The sequence below is a fragment of the Staurois parvus genome, unplaced genomic scaffold (genome assembly GCF_062004578.1).
Source record: "Staurois parvus isolate SC_StPar_1 unplaced genomic scaffold, SC_StPar_1.0 ptg000570l, whole genome shotgun sequence".
Classification (NCBI taxonomy): Eukaryota; Metazoa; Chordata; class Amphibia; order Anura; family Ranidae; genus Staurois; species Staurois parvus.
Genome location: NW_028318366.1, coordinates 438,450 through 458,313, shown reverse-complemented (window position 1 = coordinate 458,313; position 19,864 = coordinate 438,450). Strand labels below are relative to the sequence as shown.

Genomic DNA, 19,864 nt, shown 5'->3' with positions numbered 1-19,864 from the left:
ATCATTGGCCAGAACTTGCTCAATATGCCATCAAGGTACTGGCCTGTCCTGCATCCAGTGTGCTTTCTGAATGGACATTCAGTGCTACTGGAGGTTTTGTGATGAATAAGAGTGCGTCTGTCCACAGACTCCGCTGACCAGCTGACATTTATCAACATGAATCAATCCTGGATAATTTTTCTATAATTTTTACGTTTTTAACTGCAGGGCCCATGACTGCACCCAGCAATAGTAACTGTGAGGGGATACAGTGTTCAGGCACCATCAACACTGAAGGCCACATTTTTCTATACCTGTATGAGAGGTGCATTACATATAATTAGAATTTTTAGAGCCGGGTCCAATCCTGCACTTGTCAAGAATAACTCTGAAGGGTTACGGTGTCAGTCCTGCTGCAGCAGGTTCTATACATTGTACAGATGTGCAACTTTGCAGGTAGTTTAAGGGACCCCCAGGCATGATATTTAAATGAATATTTTTTTTTTTTTTTACTTTAAGCAATGAGAAATGACTGCCCCTTTAAAAACTGTACTATTAGAATTTTTTTCCCACTGATTCATGTCCATCAGGGCAGTACCCGAGTCCCCATACCACTTTTATTGCTAACACCTAGCATATAATCCTTCAAAATGGGCATTTTTGAATTTTCACGTTCGAGTCCCATAGGTTCGATGTTGGCGGCAAACTTTTGGTCTGTTCGAATGTTCTACCATGAACTGAACCGGGGGGTGTTCAGCCCATCACTAGTGATAAACTAGAAGTGCAGAGAGAGAGCACACAGAGCAGATCACACAAAACCCGACATACGGGGTATATTGGGGAATGTGAGGGCACAGTACGGATAACAAGACAGCACAACAAAATAGTCCACCAGGTAGCAATGTAATACCACATAGATAGTCCATGTAGGATGGCCAAGCAAAATGGAGAACCAGTACACCAGGCCACCAGACGGTATGGCAAGGGGAATGTACCCAGCCCACAGGGTGAATACAGCATAGCAGTGGTTAAGTCCAGCACACAAGGCAGTGATCTACGCCGACCAGTGTAGGATATAGCAAGGGTCAAATCCAGCTGATACAGCAGGGATCCGGGCAGACAAGTGGTTGAGTCCAGCACAGGGCAGGGATCTGGGCAGACAAGTGGTTGAGTCCAGCACAGGGCAGGGATCTGGGCAGACAAGTGGTTGAGTCCAGCACAGGGCAGGGATCTGGGCAGACAAGTGGCAGGGATCTGGGCAGACAAGTGGTTGAGTCCAGCACAGGGCAGGGATCTGGGCAGACAAGTGGCAGGGATCTGGACAGACAAGTGGTTGAGTCCAGCACAGGGCAGGGATCTGGGCAGACAAGTGGTTGAGTCCAGCACAGGGCAGGCATCTGGGCAGACAAGTGGTGGAGTCCAGCACAGGGCAGGGATCTGGGCAGACAGGTGGTTGAGTCCAGCACAGGGCAGCGATGTGGACAGACAAGTGGTTGAGTCCAGCACAGGGCAGGGATCCGGGCAGACAAGTGGTTGAGTCCAGCACAGGGCAGGAATCTGGGCAGACAAGTGGTTGAGTCCAGCACAGGGCAGCGATCTGGACAGACAAGGGGCTAAGTCAGCACAGTATAGGGAACTGGACAGACAAGTGGGGTGTTTCAAGCACAGGGCAGAGACCAGGGCAGCATGGTATGGCACATCAAGGGTACAGACTGGCAAACTGCAGCAATTGGATCCAGCAGCCACTTAGTCCAGAGTCCAGGCACTATGAGGGATGAGCAGCAATAGACACAACATAGATTCAGGGACTCACCAGTCAACAGAAGTCCAGGCAGCTTGGCAGGGAACAGGAGGTCTGGTGGGCAGAGGTTCTTCATATGCACATCACGGGTCCTCAGAAGGCTGCGTGTCCTGACCGTAGCATTCAGACCACACAGACAGACGTTTCCAGAAGATCAGAGAGTAGAGCAGAGTCCCAGTGTCCAGGAAGCTATCTGTCTCAGCAACTCTGTGCACCAGGTAACCTCTTTCTAGGAAGACATGCAGCCCTCAGTCCGGTGTATCCATCACAGAAGTAAACTCAGAAACGTCTGACCCTTTCTGCCAGCATAGGGTTATTATATTGTCCTTTGAGTTCAGCCAAGCCTTAAGCATCCAAACCTGCTGCTGGCCCATCTGGCTTTATCCAGCTACAGGACACAATGCTGTCTGTGCTTCAACAAACAACACACAAAAAAATACTTCTGCCCTTTGTTATAACCCCTGCCCCTTCCAAACATGTACCAGCAAGAGGCCTCAACATGCCTCTGCAAAGTACATGTCCCAGTTCAGCAGCAAAACTACAAAAGTATCCATGGGATGGCTTTTCATCTGAGGGCCACATGGGTATTAATGCTCTTTCCAGCAGGACATCACTTTGGGGTATGGAAGCGGTTGGCTTAGGGACACACTTGTGCTGGGAGGATAATTTGATCCACTAACATTATCTCTACAGAGAGACTCTGCTTTGGCTGCGGACAAACCGGTCACTGCCAGGCCAGCTGCCCTGTTAGAAAAAGACTCTGAGGTCCACCTCTCCCAAGCTGGTGCACTATGTGGATATGTACCAAGCTTCTGAAGAAATGCCACTCCAACCCCAGCCCTCTGTGTCACCCTTGGACCATCCATGCTACAGATGTGGACAACCCAGGCATCTCCAGGCTAGATGCCCAAGGAACTTCACCCTCCCCGGAATCAAAACACCTGCCCTGATCCCAGTGTAACTCTGGTGCCAGAAGGAAAGAGCCTTTCACCATCTTAAAGTGAATTGATGCTTCCAACAACAACTGGTGCCCTTCTAGGAGTTTATGGAGTCCAGCCACTTACCCCAAGATAAGGCAGCAGCAGTTACAGGAGCTCTGCATAGATGTACAAAAAGTCATTGGTTTCTGTGATACAGGTGCTTTCCTGACCATCATTGATCCCTGTGAGGTGAATTCTACAGGGAATTACTTCTGTTGGGGTAATGGCAGGACTTTCTGTTGACATTCTCCAAGGGAATGACCTGTGAGAATTTAATAGTCTGTTTCTAAGGAGTGTGACCCAGAGCTCTAGGAGTAGAACACAAGTCTGGGACAGGCTTGATGCAAGATGCAAATTCATCACGGATCTACCCTGTTAACTATGTAAAGGCTCAGGTCAATCCCACCAACACCCCAAGGATTAGGGGGGGATCTCTTGGTTTGGAAAACAGGTGGAGACATAAAGGAAGCGCACCCCAGACTTGATGCTGTAGATGGGGACAGCGAGGTCACATGCAGGCTATCTGTCCCAAGAGTTGTAGGGAGATGTCCAACTTTACAGCCACGGCTGGAACACATCTCACAGCCATCCTTCCGGGATGTCCGGAGTGCACTCCACTAGGTAAATGATAAGCTGACTTTGGCTCGCATGTGCGATAGCCCTTCGGAGGCCCATCTCCATGACTACTCCAGCCTGCCGTCTCCTCACTGCACATGTATGATAGCCCATTGGAGGCCCATCTCCATGACTACTCCAGCCTGCCGTCTCCTCACTGCACATGTACGATAGCCCATTGGAGGCCCATCTCCATGACTACTCCAGCGTGCCGCTGCCTCACTGCGCATGTGCGATAGCCCGTCGGAGGCCCATCTCCATGACTACTCCAGCGTGCCGCTGCCCCACTGCGCATGTGCGACAGCCCGTCGGAGGCCCATCACCATGACTACTCCAGCGTGCCGTCGCCTCACTGCACATGTACGATAGCCCATTGGAGGCCCATCTCCATGACTACTCCAGCGTGCCGTCGCCTCACTGCACATGTACGATAGCCCATTGGAGGCCCATCTCCATGACTACTCCAGTGTGCCGTCGCCTCACTGCGCATGTGCGATGGCCCGTCGGAGGCCCATCTCCATGACTACTCCGGTGTGCCACCACCTCATTGCGCATACGCCCCCATAGCCACGCACCTATTGGCGTGCATTCCAATTCACCTCCAGAAGCCATATTTGGCAATGGCAGCACTTGATCTCCCTCTGCTGCCAGTATAGTAACACTACTCATGAATACTCCATACATCTAAAGACAAAGATCTGCCCAATGACCCCACTGACAGCCCACACAAAGCAAGGACATTCTGGCTGCCATTGAAATGTATGTGTATACTTACTTTGTGTTCACATTTATCTCCATGGAAAGAAGCCAACAATTGAGGAACCAGCAGGCTTTTATCCAAAGGAATTATGTATTCAATTCATTCATTTTTACTTTTTATACATTCTGCTGATCCAACAATATTATCCCCATGAACCCCAATGCAGCATTCCCAATATGTCATTATTTATTATATGGGGATATATATATATACACAGACTATATGACCTCCTCATGTATATATTACACTGCCCTGCGTTTCTTACAGCTTTAATGCCGGTGAATGTTTCTAATGTCTCTTACTATACCTTTTGATGTTTAATGTATTGTTACTTGTGTGAGCATGTTGTGATGTCACCTTTGTCCCGCCTCCTTTCCCGGGACTGCCCAACCCAAGTGGGAGGGTCCAACCTCTGTCCCAGGGTATATATTGAAGAGGGCTGTCATTGCCAAGTCAGCTCTGATGAAGAAGGGACTCCCTTCGAAACGCGTCAGCCTGACTCTGAGAACCTTCCCTCGTGTTTAGACTCGGCTGGTCTCTGATTGGTCAAGTCTCACTAAGGACTTTACACGCTTCTTATACTTCTCTGTTTGTGAGGATATTTTCACATCCAATAAAATCACATTTTACTGAGGTAATGCGCAAGGTTGGTGCGCTTTTTGTTTCACTTTCCAGTATTGGTGGGACTTCCCCAGCCTTGTTTAGAGCCGCACAACCTTTGATGCCTTGGTGGGGAATTTCTTCAAGTTCGGGTCCATCTATCCACCCTTGTTCTGGGCCATAGAGGGCAGGAGGGGTTGTTTTGTGTTTAGACCCGCAGTACCATTACTCCAGTCACTTTCCGGGTAGTTACCATCCCCCATTATTATCACTGTCCCAGCCCTTTCCATCTGTGGGAGGAGCTGAGTCTCCACCTCCTCATTAACACTGGGAGGCCTATAACAAACTCCAATGATGACCTTTGTAGTACCGCCCCCCATGTGCAGTTCCACCCATCATACTTCAGCCTCATCACACTCTCCATCAACTAGGTCCTCTTTCACACTCGCTCTGAGATCACTTCTCACATAGAGACAGACACCACCCCCTTTCCTATTTCCCCCGTCTCTCCGAAAGAGAACCTAGCCAGGAATATGAATGGCCCAGTCATGTGAGGAATGAAGCCAAGATTCAGCAATACCAATTCAATCCTAGTTCTCTTCATGCACCAAACCTTCCAACTCACCTATTGTGCTGGGCGGACTTCTGGCATTGGTGAACAAACACTTTCATTCACCGACACCTTGTTCATTCACCGACACCTTGTCCATTCACTTACACGTTTGTACATTCACCGACACCTCCTTCATTCACTGACACCTTGTCCATTCACCGACACCTTGTTCACAAGGATTTTGTGTATTTTTTATTTTCATACAAATGGTACCAATTCCACTGGTTGTTTGTAACACCAACAAGTACTGACCCCGTCTGATCTGTCTACTCCGTTAAAACTGAATTCTCCCTCCCCCCTCCATCCTAGTTTATATACTCATCCAGCCTTCCCATAAACCCCTCCCCCAGCACAGCAGACCCCCTTCCATTTATGTGCAGACCATCTCTAGCATATACAGTGAAGGAAATGTGTATTTGCTCCCCTGCTGATGCTGAATGTTCGCCCCTCACACAGGAATGATCGGTCTAACAATGGAATGTTCGTCCCTCACACAGAAATGATCGGTCTAACAATGGAATGTTCGGTGTAACACTGAGAGACAGAATACAACAACAAATTCAGCAGAAATGCGTCTAACAAATGATGACTGATCTCCATGTTCATGAGGGAAAGAAGGATTTGATCCCCTTCACAAAACATGACTTAGTACTTGGTGGCCAATCCCTTGTTGGCAATCAGGTCAGATGTATCCTGGAGTTGGCCCCCAGATTCGCACACATCTCAGAAGGGATTTTGGCCCACTCCTCTTGGCAGATCCTCTCCAAGTCATTAAGGTTTGGTGGCTGACGTTTGGCAACTCAAACTTTCAGCTCCCTCCACAGATTTTTCAATGGGATTAAGGTCTGGAGACTGTCTAGGCCACTCCAGGACCTTAATGTGCTTCTTCTTGAGCCGCTCCTTTGTTGCCTTGGCCGTATGTTTTTGGTCATTGTCATGCTGGAACACCCATCCACCACCCATTTTCAATGCCTTGGCTGAGGGAAGAAGGTTCTCACCCAAGATTTGAGGGTACATTGCCCCGTCCATCGTCCCCTTGATGTGGTGCAGTTGTCCTGTCCTCTTAGCAGAAAAATACCCCCAAAGCAGAATGTTTCCACCACCATGTTTCACAGTTGGGATGGTGTTCTTGGGGTCATAGGCAGCATTCCTCCTCCTCCAAACACGGCGAGTTGTGTTAATGCCAAAGAGCTTGATTTTGGTCTCATCTGACCACAACACTTCCCACCAGTCCTCCTCTGCATCATTCAGATGTTCAGTGGCAGACTTCAGACGGGCCTGGACATGTGCTTTCTTGAGCAGAGGGACCTTGCGGGCACTGCAGGATTTCAGTCCTTGTCGGCGTAGTGTGTTACCAATTGTTTTCTTGGTGACTGTGGTCCCAGCTGCCTGGAGATCATTGACAAGATCCTCACGTGTAGTTCTGGGATGATTCCTCACTGTTCTCATGATCATTGACACTCCACGAGGTGAGATCTTGCATGGTGCACCAGACCTAGGGAGACTGACACTTGTTTTGTGTTTCTTCCATTTGTGAACTCCCTTTAAGAGACTGCTTCTAATCTCAGCTTGTTACCTGTATGAAAGACACCTGGGAGCCAGAAATCCTGCTGAATGATAGGGGATCAAATCCTTCTTTCCCTCATGAACATGCAGATCAGTCATCATTTGTTAGACGCATTTCTGCTGAATTTGTTGTTGTATTCTGTCTCTCAGTGTTACACCGAACATTCCATTGTTAGACCAATCATTTCTGTGTGAGGGGCGAACATTCAGCATCAGGGGGGAGAAAATACACATTTCCTTTACTGTAGGCTGCACCCCAAAAGTCAGCCCAGTGCTCTAGGTCAGGACTACATTTTTATTCTTCTCCTGCAATCAATGGTCAACCCGGTCCCACACTTCATCCATGTCTTTGGGGACCTCTGATCTCCTTATGAACTGTTTCTTCCATGATGAAGATCAGCCATGGAGTATATCTGAGGTGTATATCAGGGTGTGCTTCTTCCCCACATGAGAGCTGGGATGTCCAGCAACATTCATCTAGAAGACATTTCCCGCACTCAAGGCACTAATATACCTCCAGGGTTTTGTGGGACCCCTGATGTACAGGAAGACAGGACTTCATGAGGAACATTTCCCTCACTCAGGACAGGAAAATGGCTTCTCCCCCGTGTGTAATCTCTCATGTCTGTGAAGATTGGACTTATCTGAAAAACATTTTCCACACTCAGGACAGGAATACGGCTTCTCCCCCGTGTGAGATCTCTGATGTTTACGAAGACTGGACTTCTGTGAAAAACATTTCCCGCACTCAGGACAAGAATACGGCTTCTCGCCCGTGTGAGATCTCTGATGTTTGTGAAGACTGGACTTCTCTGAAAAACATTCTCCGCACTCAAGACAGGAATATGGCTTCTCCCCCGTGTGAGATCTCTGATGTTTATAAAGACCAGACTTCTCTGAAAAACATTTCCCGCACTCAGGACAGGAATACGGCTTCTCGCCCGTGTGAGATCTTTGATGTGTGTAAAGATTGGACTTCACTGAAAAACATTTCCAACACTCTGGACAGGAATACGACTTTTCCCCCGTGTGAGATCTCTGATGTGTGTGAAGATTGGACTTCCTTGAAAAACATTTCCCACACTCAGGACAGGAATATGGCTTTTCCCCCGTGTGAGATCTTTTATGCACATTAAGATCAGATTTAGATTGGAAACATTTCCCGCACTCAGTACAGGAGAAGCTCTTCCCTGTTGGAAGGCCAGCCCGGTCCCGCACAGTCTGAGGTTCCTCAGGATACGAGGAATCCGATGGTCCATCTACACTGGGTGGTGCCGGATAGACATTGGAGGGAGCCGGGTTTTCTCCTGGACTATACTGTGTGATGTTCTCATCTTCTACTTTCCAGTCTGGAGACAAAGTGAGACAATCCTCAGAGGTTTTCCTCATCTCCCGGCCATGGACTAAAATACAAAGATAAAGAGGATTACTAGACAGGAGCTGATTGGTTCCCCCAAACCAGGACTCCGCCCACATCAGGCAGCTTGGTCTCTGAGGAGCTTACAATTCCACCCTCAAGAGAACTAGGAAATGGCTCCTCTGATCTCCTACCAGGTCATTTCTTTATTCATGGACCTTAGTCAGAGAGTGAGGAAACAACCAGAACTGTCTTTTATAGGAGGGAGAGTGATGAGGGAATTATAGGACGAGGGTCCCCACCCCCTCTATCACTCATCGCCATCTTCCCAACACAAGAAGTACTGCACTTCCTTATTTAGTCCATGATTTAGTCATGAAGAACAGCGGGGCTGAGCCCCACCAGAGGTCAGAGAGTGAGGATGGGGGGAGAACAACCAAGATGAAGACTGGACTGATCCTTATAACCACCAACATTGGGGTATTGACTCCTCCCTCATTATCACTTTCTGTTTAAGGGTCCAAAGTTGGAGGATGTTATCACATTATTATCACCATGTAAAAGTCTGTGCTCCAATCACATCATCCGATATAAAATGTCCAGCTGGGAGGAAATGGGTGTAACAAAAGAGAATCCATATTATGTGTATATATAGCAGTGTGGGGAGGGGGGAAAGCAGGAGTCTGGACTATGGAATGTACAACATGGAGTATATAGTGCAGGGGTCAGGAGTATGTAATGTACAATATAGAGTATATAGTGCAGGGGTCAGAAGTATGTAATGTACAACATAGAGTACATAGTGTATTTAGTGTTCATGACCCACCTGTGCTGATCTCTGTAGGAGTGTCCTCCTCTATAAATGTCCCCGTTATTCCATCCTCCTCCATAGACTGCTGATCATCCCTCACATACGCCTCTTCTTCTTCTGCTTTAATCTCAACTTTTATATCTATCAGATCTTCACCCTAAACCAAGAAAATTAGAAATTTCACATAATATATAAATATAAGCTAACATGAAAAATCCAAATATTGTCTCCACAAGTCCATGTTCTAGATGCTCTGTCCCACCAACCTTGTAATGGTGAGGGATGGTGTGACCTTCCTGTGTGGAATCCCGGGAATACAGAGGACGGGGACATCTCTCTGGTGGGTTCCTGGTATTAGGTGGCTCCATCATATCCTTGTGTCCTTCTGAAAACTCCTCCATCACTCCATACTCCTCATCCTCCTCTTTATACTCTTCTTTAACATCAATATTATCATCCCCGAGGATTCCACTCTGAATGCATAATACAAAACCCATCAATGGTAACAATGCAGATAATGTACAGATCCTAATGATACTATCAGTGATTGTTCCTCATCTACCTGATGATGGTGAGGGATGGTGTGACCTCCCTGTGTGGAATCCCGGGAATACAGAGGACGGGGATATCTCTCTGGTGGGTTCCTGTAGCTGGATGACTCCACCATGGTGTCCTGGTACAGATCTTTGTGTTCTCTTAGAAGATCTGACTCCTCCATCCCCCCATCCTCATCCTCCTCCTCTTTTATCTCTTCTTTAACCTCAACTTTAGGATCTCTCAGGTTTCCACTCTGAATATATAATAAAAATGACATCAATGATAACAATGCAGATAATGTACAGATCCTAATGATACTGATAATGATCAGTGATTGGAGAATGTCCCAGAATTCCCAGCATTGCTCACCTCTCCTGTCAGCAGCTCCATCATCTTCTTGGTGACTTCTAGAATCTTCTGCATGTTGTGTCTCTCAGGGTTTAGGGAGTCACATGGAGGCACTGTGATGGTCATATGATCACCTGACTTCAGAGGAGGAAATCTCTGTATTGAGGAACCAATAGGAATATCATGTTAGACTCCCAGAATCCTCCTCACCTGTCCAGTCAGCTCTGTGGTTTATTAATAGAGATGAGAGTGATGTCATGTGACCTCCCAGAATCCTCCTCACCTCTCCGGTCAGGTCTGTGTTTTAATAATAGAGATGAGAGTGATGTCATGTGACCTCCCAGAATCCTCCTCACCTCTCCGGTCAGGTCTGTGTTTTATTAATAGAGATAAGAGTGATGTCATGTGACCTCCCAGAATCCTCCTCACCTCTCCGGTCAGCAGGTAGATGATCTCCAGGGTGAGGTTTAGTATCTTCTCAGTCATGTGACTCCGGTCCTCCTCCATCCTCATTGGTGCCATCATGTGATCTATACAGGTCTCCTTGTAGACGGATAACTTTGGGAAATGAAAGTAAGAATGATTTGGATGGTATTGGTCACACAATAATAGGATGTGGATGTGAGGGGGGAATAGGAGGGTTGCTGGACAGTGAAGAACTACTCCCCCCATGGGAACACATTTTGTTTGGGCTGTTTAGTGTTTACTACAATTTTGAGTTCCGGGGCCCTTTTCTCTGTTGGGTTTGTTTGGTCTCTGAACTGGTTTTGATGAGTATTAGATCTGCAGACAAGGAATGATAAATCTGATCCTTCCTTTGACTAGTTTGCTCTGAGGCAGTGCTGTGAGGTCAATGTCGGCTCATCATGCAGGGATGTTCACTTTACATCACCCGACGCCCGGGACATGTAGTTCTGGGGGCCGGGCAAGTATTGTTTTTATTCTTTATTCCTGCTGTGGGCAAGCCACAGGGCTCTCCTTTCAGGTGCCAGCCTCTGCCACCCCGTGTGTGTGAATCTCTCCTGTACCTACTATGCTTCTCTGGCTCTGCTTGCCCATCTGTGGGCACAGTTCAGCGGGTGCCAGAGGGTAGAGGGGACCGATGTCAGGGCTCTGTCCTTGGCAGAGGTGTTAGGAGACCTGGCAACCCTGCCAGTACCTTGCATGGCCGCAGAAGTTCACATTGGCTCAAATTTGGTGGCAAACGACCTTTATAAGGAAGCCCTGCACTACTCTCAAGTGCTGGTTGATATTTGGCTCCCCAGTACCTTGTTCCTGTTCTACTGTTATTTCCTGTTCCTGTGCTACTGTGATTTCCTGTTACCGACTCGGCTTGCTCCTGGACCTGTCTTCTCTGCTTAAACCCTGACCTGACCTCTGCTGGCTAACGGATATTCTCTCTTGCTCCTCTGTGCATGACCTCGGCTTGGCTAACAGATATTCTCTCTTGCTCCTCTGTGTATGATCTCGGCTATCCCATCTGACTATGTCTGTTCTGATCTCCACCCAGTACCAGACCTTGGCTTTCAACCGGCTATCCAGTAATCCTGTTCCCCGGAAGGTCTTGCATACCTCGCACAGGCACCACCTGTCTGCAGACCTCATCTCAGTGCATCAGCTGTGCTCCAGGGTGGACCACCAATAAGCACTCCTACAGGTGACCTGTGCCACTTTGGTCCTGACTCCTGCTGTCCCACTCTCAGGGGAGTCTGGAACTTAGCAGCAAGGGAAGCCCTCTCTCCATTGGCGTCTCTCACCAGGTACGTGATAGTATCAATCAGCCATTATGTCTTAGGCCGAGAGAGGTGCTTCCACATTAGAGGCCCTGTGCCAACAGATGACGGCACTTACGCAAGTGGTCAAGGATCTGCAGGAGGAATATTTTCAGCTGGAGGGACATCTTCATTCACTCACTACTGCTGCGACTTCTGCAGACCAGAATCCATTGCCTAGTCCTATCCCTACAGTGGCACCAGCCAGTTCACTTTCCACTGTTACACCCGCTGTGGTACTACTCAGGGTTACCATTCCGGAACGCTTCCTGGGGACCGACGTAAATTCCGAGCCTTCAAGTATGCTTGTGAGTTGTATTTTGCACTGAAACCCAGGACCTTCTCACTTGAGACAGTTAAAGTGGGGTTCATCATTTCTCTCCTATCTGACGAACCTCAGTCATGGGCACACAGCTTTCTGGAACAAAAAGAACCAGCGCTAAACTCAGTGATCACATTCTTTGAAGCCATGGAAGCTCTTTATGATGACCCCCAGAGGACCTCTACTGCTGAATCCACCCTTCATGCTCTACAACAAGGCCGACGGCATGTGGAGGACTACATTGTGGAATTCCGCAAATGGTCCGCCAATACCGGGTTGAATGACGCAGCCCTAAAATACCAGTTCCATCTAGGTCTGTCTGAGTCCCTCAAGGACGAATTAGCTAGGGTGGAGGCTCCCTCCTCCTTGGAGAATCTAATTCAACTCGCTACCTAATTGGATCAACGGCTACAGGAGAGACATTCTGAACATACCCAGACCCTTTGCCAAGGGTTCCAAGACCAGTGGATTCTGTCCCTATTTCTCTGCCTATCAGCACTCCTGAAGTAAAACCCATGCAAATTGGCCTTCCCCCGATCTGCCTTATCTCCAGAGGAAAGATTACGCAGACGGCAAGGCAACCTATGCCTTTACTGCGGGGCTGTCATGGATCCACACCGCACACACATGCCCACGGCGCCTAGCTAACCGAGGTATGCACGTCCGGCCATGACTTGGGGTAAAGAGGGATGAGGGGGTCTTACTTTGAGCATATAAGACTGGCCATGATACGCATTCACAGCCCGCACTGCATCTGGCCACTACTAGAGGGAGACTCCACTCCAATCCAGCTGGCTGACCACACACAGGCAGATACAAATCTTATATACAATCTGGTGCAATCTAAGGGTTGGGGAGCAGTCTAGCAATTGGCACACACTTCTAGCATTCCTCCAGCTATCCTACAAGCTAGAACCCCGGAGTGAATGACGATTCCACTGTCCACACCCCCCCACACCAGTCACACAACAAACGGTAGCTTGCCACCATCCAACAGTTTGTCGGCAGACTGGTCTGCTGGGCCACCACACACACAGATCTCCATCTGGCAGATCTGCTACTTTACAATCTGCATGCAATTTGCCAACACGCAGTGCAATTACATACAGATTGGCAATGAACTTAGACCGAGCATATATAGACACTGTAATACAATAATCTCTCCGGAGATATGAGCCCGAGCTTAAGTATCCAGAAATCACTTATTAACTTTATGATTTAATATCCTGAAAGTGGGCTGTGCATAGAATATGTACAAAGTATAAAAAGTTACAAATAATACAGAAAATACAAAAAGACACACAATTGGCTATTGACTATAAAATAAAAGGTAATAAAAACAGAAATAAAACTTTTACTAAGAGTTATCCTGTGACTGGAGCAAGTTAGAGAAAGTCTGTGATTCGCCAGTAAAATAGAAATGGCTCTGTACATAGAAATGGCTCTGCCATATCTCAGGGTCCTCAATTTATTGAAATATGGACATAGGCTGGACATTAGCCCTTGGCCAATCAACCCTATACCAGCCCACAGGACGTTCTGGGTACTGAAGTACCCAAAGTTGATTGGACCAGGAACGGTTTGAATCACCAAGTCAGGGATAGAATTTCCGACACCAGCGCATCAATCTGATCGCGACAGTACCAATCACTGTTCAGCTGTTGCAATCAGGTGCCATATACCTGTTTTCTGCATTTCTCTGGGATTCTACAGAGGCTATAAATACAGTTTTACATGCAGATGTAGCTTACAGTGTGTCCAATCAGAAGGAAGTATTTTCATCTCTCTGCAACTAATATTGTATCTTTTATGAGAGATGAAATATATTCCTCTGATCTGTGGATATAAATCACAGCTAGCAGACAAAGCGGAGCCCTCTCCTGGTCTCCTGCTGCTTCCTGAAGCTGAAATGGTTGGAGCTCTTCTTTTAGATTTCAAGAAGGTGGCAATCTCTGGCTACATAGGTGACAACGTTTTATTGACATTCTCTGTCCTTTCAGATGCTAATTGGTGAACATATGTCTCATACTGAATACTGAACACTTATCTTTAATAACATGGACTGAAACTAAATTTACAATGACATATTTCTACTGATCACATCTCAACTACTCAAATCTTACATTTATGTCACAGGGCCATGGGCCATTTCTTAGGCAACTGCCCAGTGCGACCAAGTAAGTCCAGCCAGCCTCATCCTTCATATCTCCAGTTATCCAGAACCTTAACCACCCATGTCGTTCTACCCATGTCATTACAGGTGGCTGGAAAGGAAGTCAAGTTGTGGGCAATCATTGATTCGGGAGCCTGTAGTTTTTTCTTGGACATCCACCTTGCCCAGAACCTAGGTATTCCTCTTCATCCTAAAACACAAAGGTTTAATGTACTCCTAGCAGATGGCACCGCTCCTAGCTCAAGACCTGTTACCCAAGAAACCATTCCCATCCTAGCCACAACTGACTCTGTCCATCAGGAATTCATCTGCTTTGACATCCTGAGATCTCCCATGTTTCCAGCCATCCTAGGAATACCTTGGTTGCAAGCTCACAATCCACAAATCAACTGGCTCAAGAAAGAAGTCACCATCCCATCAAATTACTGTATTCAGCACTGTGGCACTCCCACACCCACCAATTTCCCCGTGTGCCTCTCAGTTCAGCCTACATCAGATGCCAGTCAATCCGTTCCCCCTGCCTACCACCATTTCCTTGATGTATTTGATAAAAAGAAGGCTGACACTTTACCATCTCATCAATTATATGATTGCCCTATTGAGCAGCTTCCAGGGGCAGCCAACATTTGCCAACGTTTATTGGACGTTCATCAAGGGCTTCTCAACCATTATAGCCCCCATTACCCAACTCACTAGCCAGCATACACATTTTCTCTGGAGCCAAGAAGCACAGACAGCCTTTGAGCAGTTAAAAAAGCAGTTCACTTCTGCTCCTGTATTACAACACCCAGAGCCACAGAGCCAACACTTCCCTTCATCCTGGAGGTGGATGCACCAGAGGTAGCTACAGGAGCCAAGGCCCAAAAGCTCTTCTCCATCTGGTAGCTTTTTGCTCTAAGAAACTAAGCCAAGCTGAAAGGCACTACGACATAGGCAACAGGGAACTTTTGGAGATCAAAATGGCGTTCAAAGAATGGAGGTACCTTTTGGAAGGAGCTAGTCACTCAATCATGATCTTCACAGTTCATAAGAATCTAGAATATTTAAGATCTGCCAAGCGCCTAAGACCGCAGCAAGCTAGATGGGTCCTATATTTCTCCATCTTCAATTTTCACATGACCTACCGCTCAGGATCCAAGAATAGGAAAGCAGATGCTCTATCACGTATGTTCCCAGATTCAGTTGAAACTTTGCCCCCGATACCATCCTGTCGGCCCAAAATTTTTTGTTGATTCAGCCCAGTCTGAAGCTTTTGATTGAACAGGCATCTGCACGGTGTGCCGAACCTGAGCAGAACTCATTAAGAAGGCAGGATGGCTTTCTGTGGCACCAGGATAAGATCTTTGTACCCCAGGAGGTAAGATCCCAAGTTTTCAAGACATTCCACGACCATCAACTGGCTGAAAAACAATGGACCTGATCCAGCGATCATTTTGGTGGCCCAACTTAAGTCAGGACTGCAGAACATAAGTAAAATCCTGCACAGTATGTCTACGTAGCAAGGGAGACAAAGCCAAGGCATGGGGGTTGCTGAGGCCCCTATCCATTCCTAATCATCCCTGGGAAATGATCACAATGGACTTTATTGTACACTTGCTGCCCTCTGAGGGGTTTACTACCATCCTAGTAGTGATAGATCGGCTATCCAAGATGGCCCACTTTCTGCCAATGATAGGAACTCCGTTGGCGCCTGAGACGGCACATATTTTTATTAAGGAAATCGTTAGGCTACACGAACTGCCCAGCAATATCGTGTCTGACCGAGGGGTTCAATTTACCTCCAGGTTCTGGAGAGCCTTATGTAAAACCCTGAAAGTGGAACTCTGCCTATCATCGGCCTACCACCCTCAAAGTAATGGACAAACTGAACAAACTAACCAAACGTTGGAACAATATCTACGATGTCTCTCCGCCTTTTCCCAGGATGACTGGACATCTCTATTACCATTAGCATAATTTGCATACAATAATTCCGTCCATTCCGCTACGAATCAGTAGTAATTTTGGGCTAATTACGGATTCCACCCGTCATGCCTGCCGGATACCATACTCGAAACCTCGGTACCTCCAGTTCAGGACAGAATCAGTAGGATACAGGACAACTATTGAGCTCTCCAGGAATCCGTACAAAGATTGCAAACTGACTACAAAAGATACTATGACAAGAAACGGAGGGGAAATCCTTCTCTGCAGGTTGGAGACCAGGCTTGGTTATCAACAGCCAACCTAAAACTTCCTTGCCCATCGTGGAAGTTGGGACCAAGATACATTGGGCCCTTTCAGATCCAATGAGTAATCAATCCAGTGGCATATGAGCTATCTCTTCCCGAATCATATGGGATTCACCCAGTCTTCCATGTTTTTCTCCTCAAGACAGCAGTTCAGGATCCATTTCCTGGAAGAGTAGAACCTCCTCCGCCGCCAATAACAGTTGGGGAGGATGCAGAATACGAGACAGAATCAATCCTGCACTGCAAGAAGCGAGGAAGGCAGATTCAGTTCTTGATCAAATGGAAGGGATAACACCTGAAGAAGGCTCCTGGGAACCAAAGACAACATACATGCCCCAAGACTTCTCCAGGAGTTCTACTCCAAATATCCAGACAAGATGGCCCAAGTAGGCATCTGGAGGCTGCCCTTGGGGGGGGCACTGTCAGGGCTCTGTCCTCAGCAGAGGTGTTAGGAGACCTGATACCCCTCCAGTACCTTGCATGGCTACAGTTCACATTGGCTCAAATTTGGCAGCTAACGGCCTTTATAAGGAAGCCCTGCACTACTCTCAGGTGGTGGTTGATCTCTGGCTCCCCGGTACCTTGTTCCTGTGCTACTGTGAACTGTGATTTCCTGTTCCTGTGCTACTGTGATCTGTGATTTCCTGTTACCGACTTGGCTTGCTCCTGGACCTGTCTTCTCTGCTTAAACCCTGACCTGACCTCGGCTTGGCTAACGGATATTCTCTCTTGCTCCTCTGTGTATGACTTCAGTTATCCCATCTGACTACGTCTGTTCTGATCTCCACCCAGTACCGGACCTTGGCTTTGAACTGGCTATCCAGTAATCCTCTGTTCCCCGGAAGGGCTTGCATACCTCGCACAGGCACCTCCTGTCTGCAGACCTCATCTCAGTGCATCAGTTGTGCTCCAGGGTGGACCACCAGCAAGCACTCCTACAGGTGACCTGTGCAACTTTGCACCTGACTCCTGCTGTCCCACTATCAGGGGAGTCTGGAACTTAACTGCAAGGGAAGCCCTCTCTCCATTGGCCTCTCACACCAGATAAGTAACAACAGAGGAGAGCGGACACGTTCACTCCCTTCTTGTCCTGACCCATAAGTGATGTTATGACAGATTTCCCGACCATCGAGGCCGGCAAAGAATGTAATGCGGTGCGATGTGCACTACATTACATCCAATGGAGTACAGGGGAGACATTGGGGGTCTTTTAGACCCTGGATGTCTCAATAAAGAGAACCTGTCATCAAAAGTCATCTCATAGAGGACTTTGTCCCCTTAAGTAAAAATGTGTTTTTTAATTGTAAAGAATGAAAGTTAAACTAAAGTGCATAACTCCTCCCCCCCACCCCCACATATATGCAAACCCAAACGTAAGAGCACACGCTGGAGGGCCTACACGTGATAAACGTTACATATCGCCGGTCACGCCAGAATGAGAGGATAATTCTAGGAGCAGACCTCCTCCGTACTCTATACTGATGACCTAGAAGGGGCTATAAATGTGTCCCCTATAGATAATACCGGGGACTAAAGGTTGTCACCATTTCAGCACACACAACTTAAGGTTTGACATGTTGGATATCTATTTACTCGCTGCAACCTCGGCTTTTATATTTTTACACATAAATGGGTCATTTATTGCTTTTTGTGCCCTGAAATTAACTTCAGTGTATTTTTTACTGAAATTTAGCATTTCCTAGACTTTGTGATAATATTTTGTGACATAAAAAATTAGAACTGCCACTATTTTATTCTCTAAAGTCTCTACTTTCAGAAAATTTATATTTTGGGGGTTTTGTGTCATCTTCAGGCCTAAAATGATTTTTAAACGTGCAAAAAATGGGAGTGAAAGGGAGAAAAGATAAGCAGGACACTCCCCTTTCCTGAGGAGCAGCCAATCAGTTCTCATTACACTGCAAGGTCTCTCCCCTCCATGCTAGTCCCCAGGTTCAGTGCTGGAGACAGGCGGGGGAAGGGAAGAGGAGATAAACAGCGCAATGTTACACATATGAAATGTTTTAGTCGTTATAAAGCCCCTTTCATTTTTGAAACCCCCCAACATTCCTAAAAGAGCCTCAGATTTATATACATTTTCTGTTACAAAGGAATGTTTCCTTCCTCCTGAGCAGCAATGTAAGGGGCTCTATGCTCCATACTCCTGACCCCGGCACTCCATCATTGTGTTGGCTGCATAGTGTAATGATTGCCCATTGGCTGCCTGTGTAGTGTCATCATTGCCCTTTGTAGGCCATGTATGGTCAGGATGGTCCTTGTCTTGTCTATTTATTGTCAGTGCTGTTTGTTTAGAGGACCATATTACTAGAATTTATCTCCACAATGAGGAGAATGTTCCGGCTCCGGAAGTGGGGGAATGTTCTGCCCCTGAAGGGGTTCATCTGGGTTCCCACACTATATATGTGTGTATCATCATCTGCTGGAGATAAAAGACGTCACAGTGACTATGGAGGAAGAGGACGGACATGACTATGGAGGAAGAGGACGGACATGACTATGGAGGAAGAGGACGGACATGACTATGGAGGAAGAGGACGGACATGACTATGGAGGAAGAGGACGGACACGACTATGGGGGAAGAGGACGGACACGACTATGGGGGAAGAGGACAGACACGACTATGGGGGAAGAGAACAGACATAACTATGGAGGAAGAGGATGGACATGACTATAGAGGAAGAGGATGGACGTGACTATGGAGGAAGAGGATGGATGTGACTATGGAGGAAGAGGACGGACGTGACTATGGAGGAAGATGACGGACATGACTATGGAGGAAGAGGATGGATGTGACTATGGAGGAAGAGGAAGGACATGACTATGGAGGAAGAGGACAGACATGACTATGGAGAAAGAGGATGAGGATGAACATAACTATGGAGGAAGAGGACGGATGTGACTGTGGAGGAAGAGGACGGACGTGACTGTGGAGGAAGAAGACTGACGTGACTGTGGAGGAAGAGGACGGACGTGACTGTGGAGGAAGAGGACGGACGTGACTGTGGAGGAAGAGGACGGACGTGACTGTGGAGGAAGAGGGTGGACGTGACTGTGGAGGAAGAGGACGGACGTGACTGTGGAGGGAGAGGACGGACGTGACTATGGAGGAAGAGGACGGATGTGACTATGGAGGAAGGGGACGGACGTGACTATGGAGGAAGAGGATGGACATGACGGGGGTTACTGGGTGTAAATAGAACATAACATCTTATTACCTCCTCTGCTGCCACTTCCACCAACAAGACGTCTCCTCTTTACTTCCTGTCTGTACCTGACATCACTTCCTGTCTGTGCCTGACATCACTTCCTGTCTGCATCTGACATCACTTCCTATCTGTACCTGACATAACTTCCTGTCTGCATTCCATAGAGACTTCCTG

General features: G+C 47.4%; 1 protein-coding gene across 1 annotated transcript in view; it reads right to left on the bottom strand.

The window, feature by feature from the left end:
• Positions 1 to 19,864, bottom strand: part of LOC149450574 (uncharacterized) — a 57,219-nt gene that overhangs the window by 19,175 nt on the left and 18,180 nt on the right. Inside the window, exon 2 of the mRNA XM_089691702.1 lies at positions 7,513 to 8,312. Within this exon, the coding sequence (XP_089547828.1) occupies positions 7,513 to 8,312 (800 nt within the window). The remainder of the gene's footprint in view (positions 1 to 7,512; positions 8,313 to 19,864) is intronic.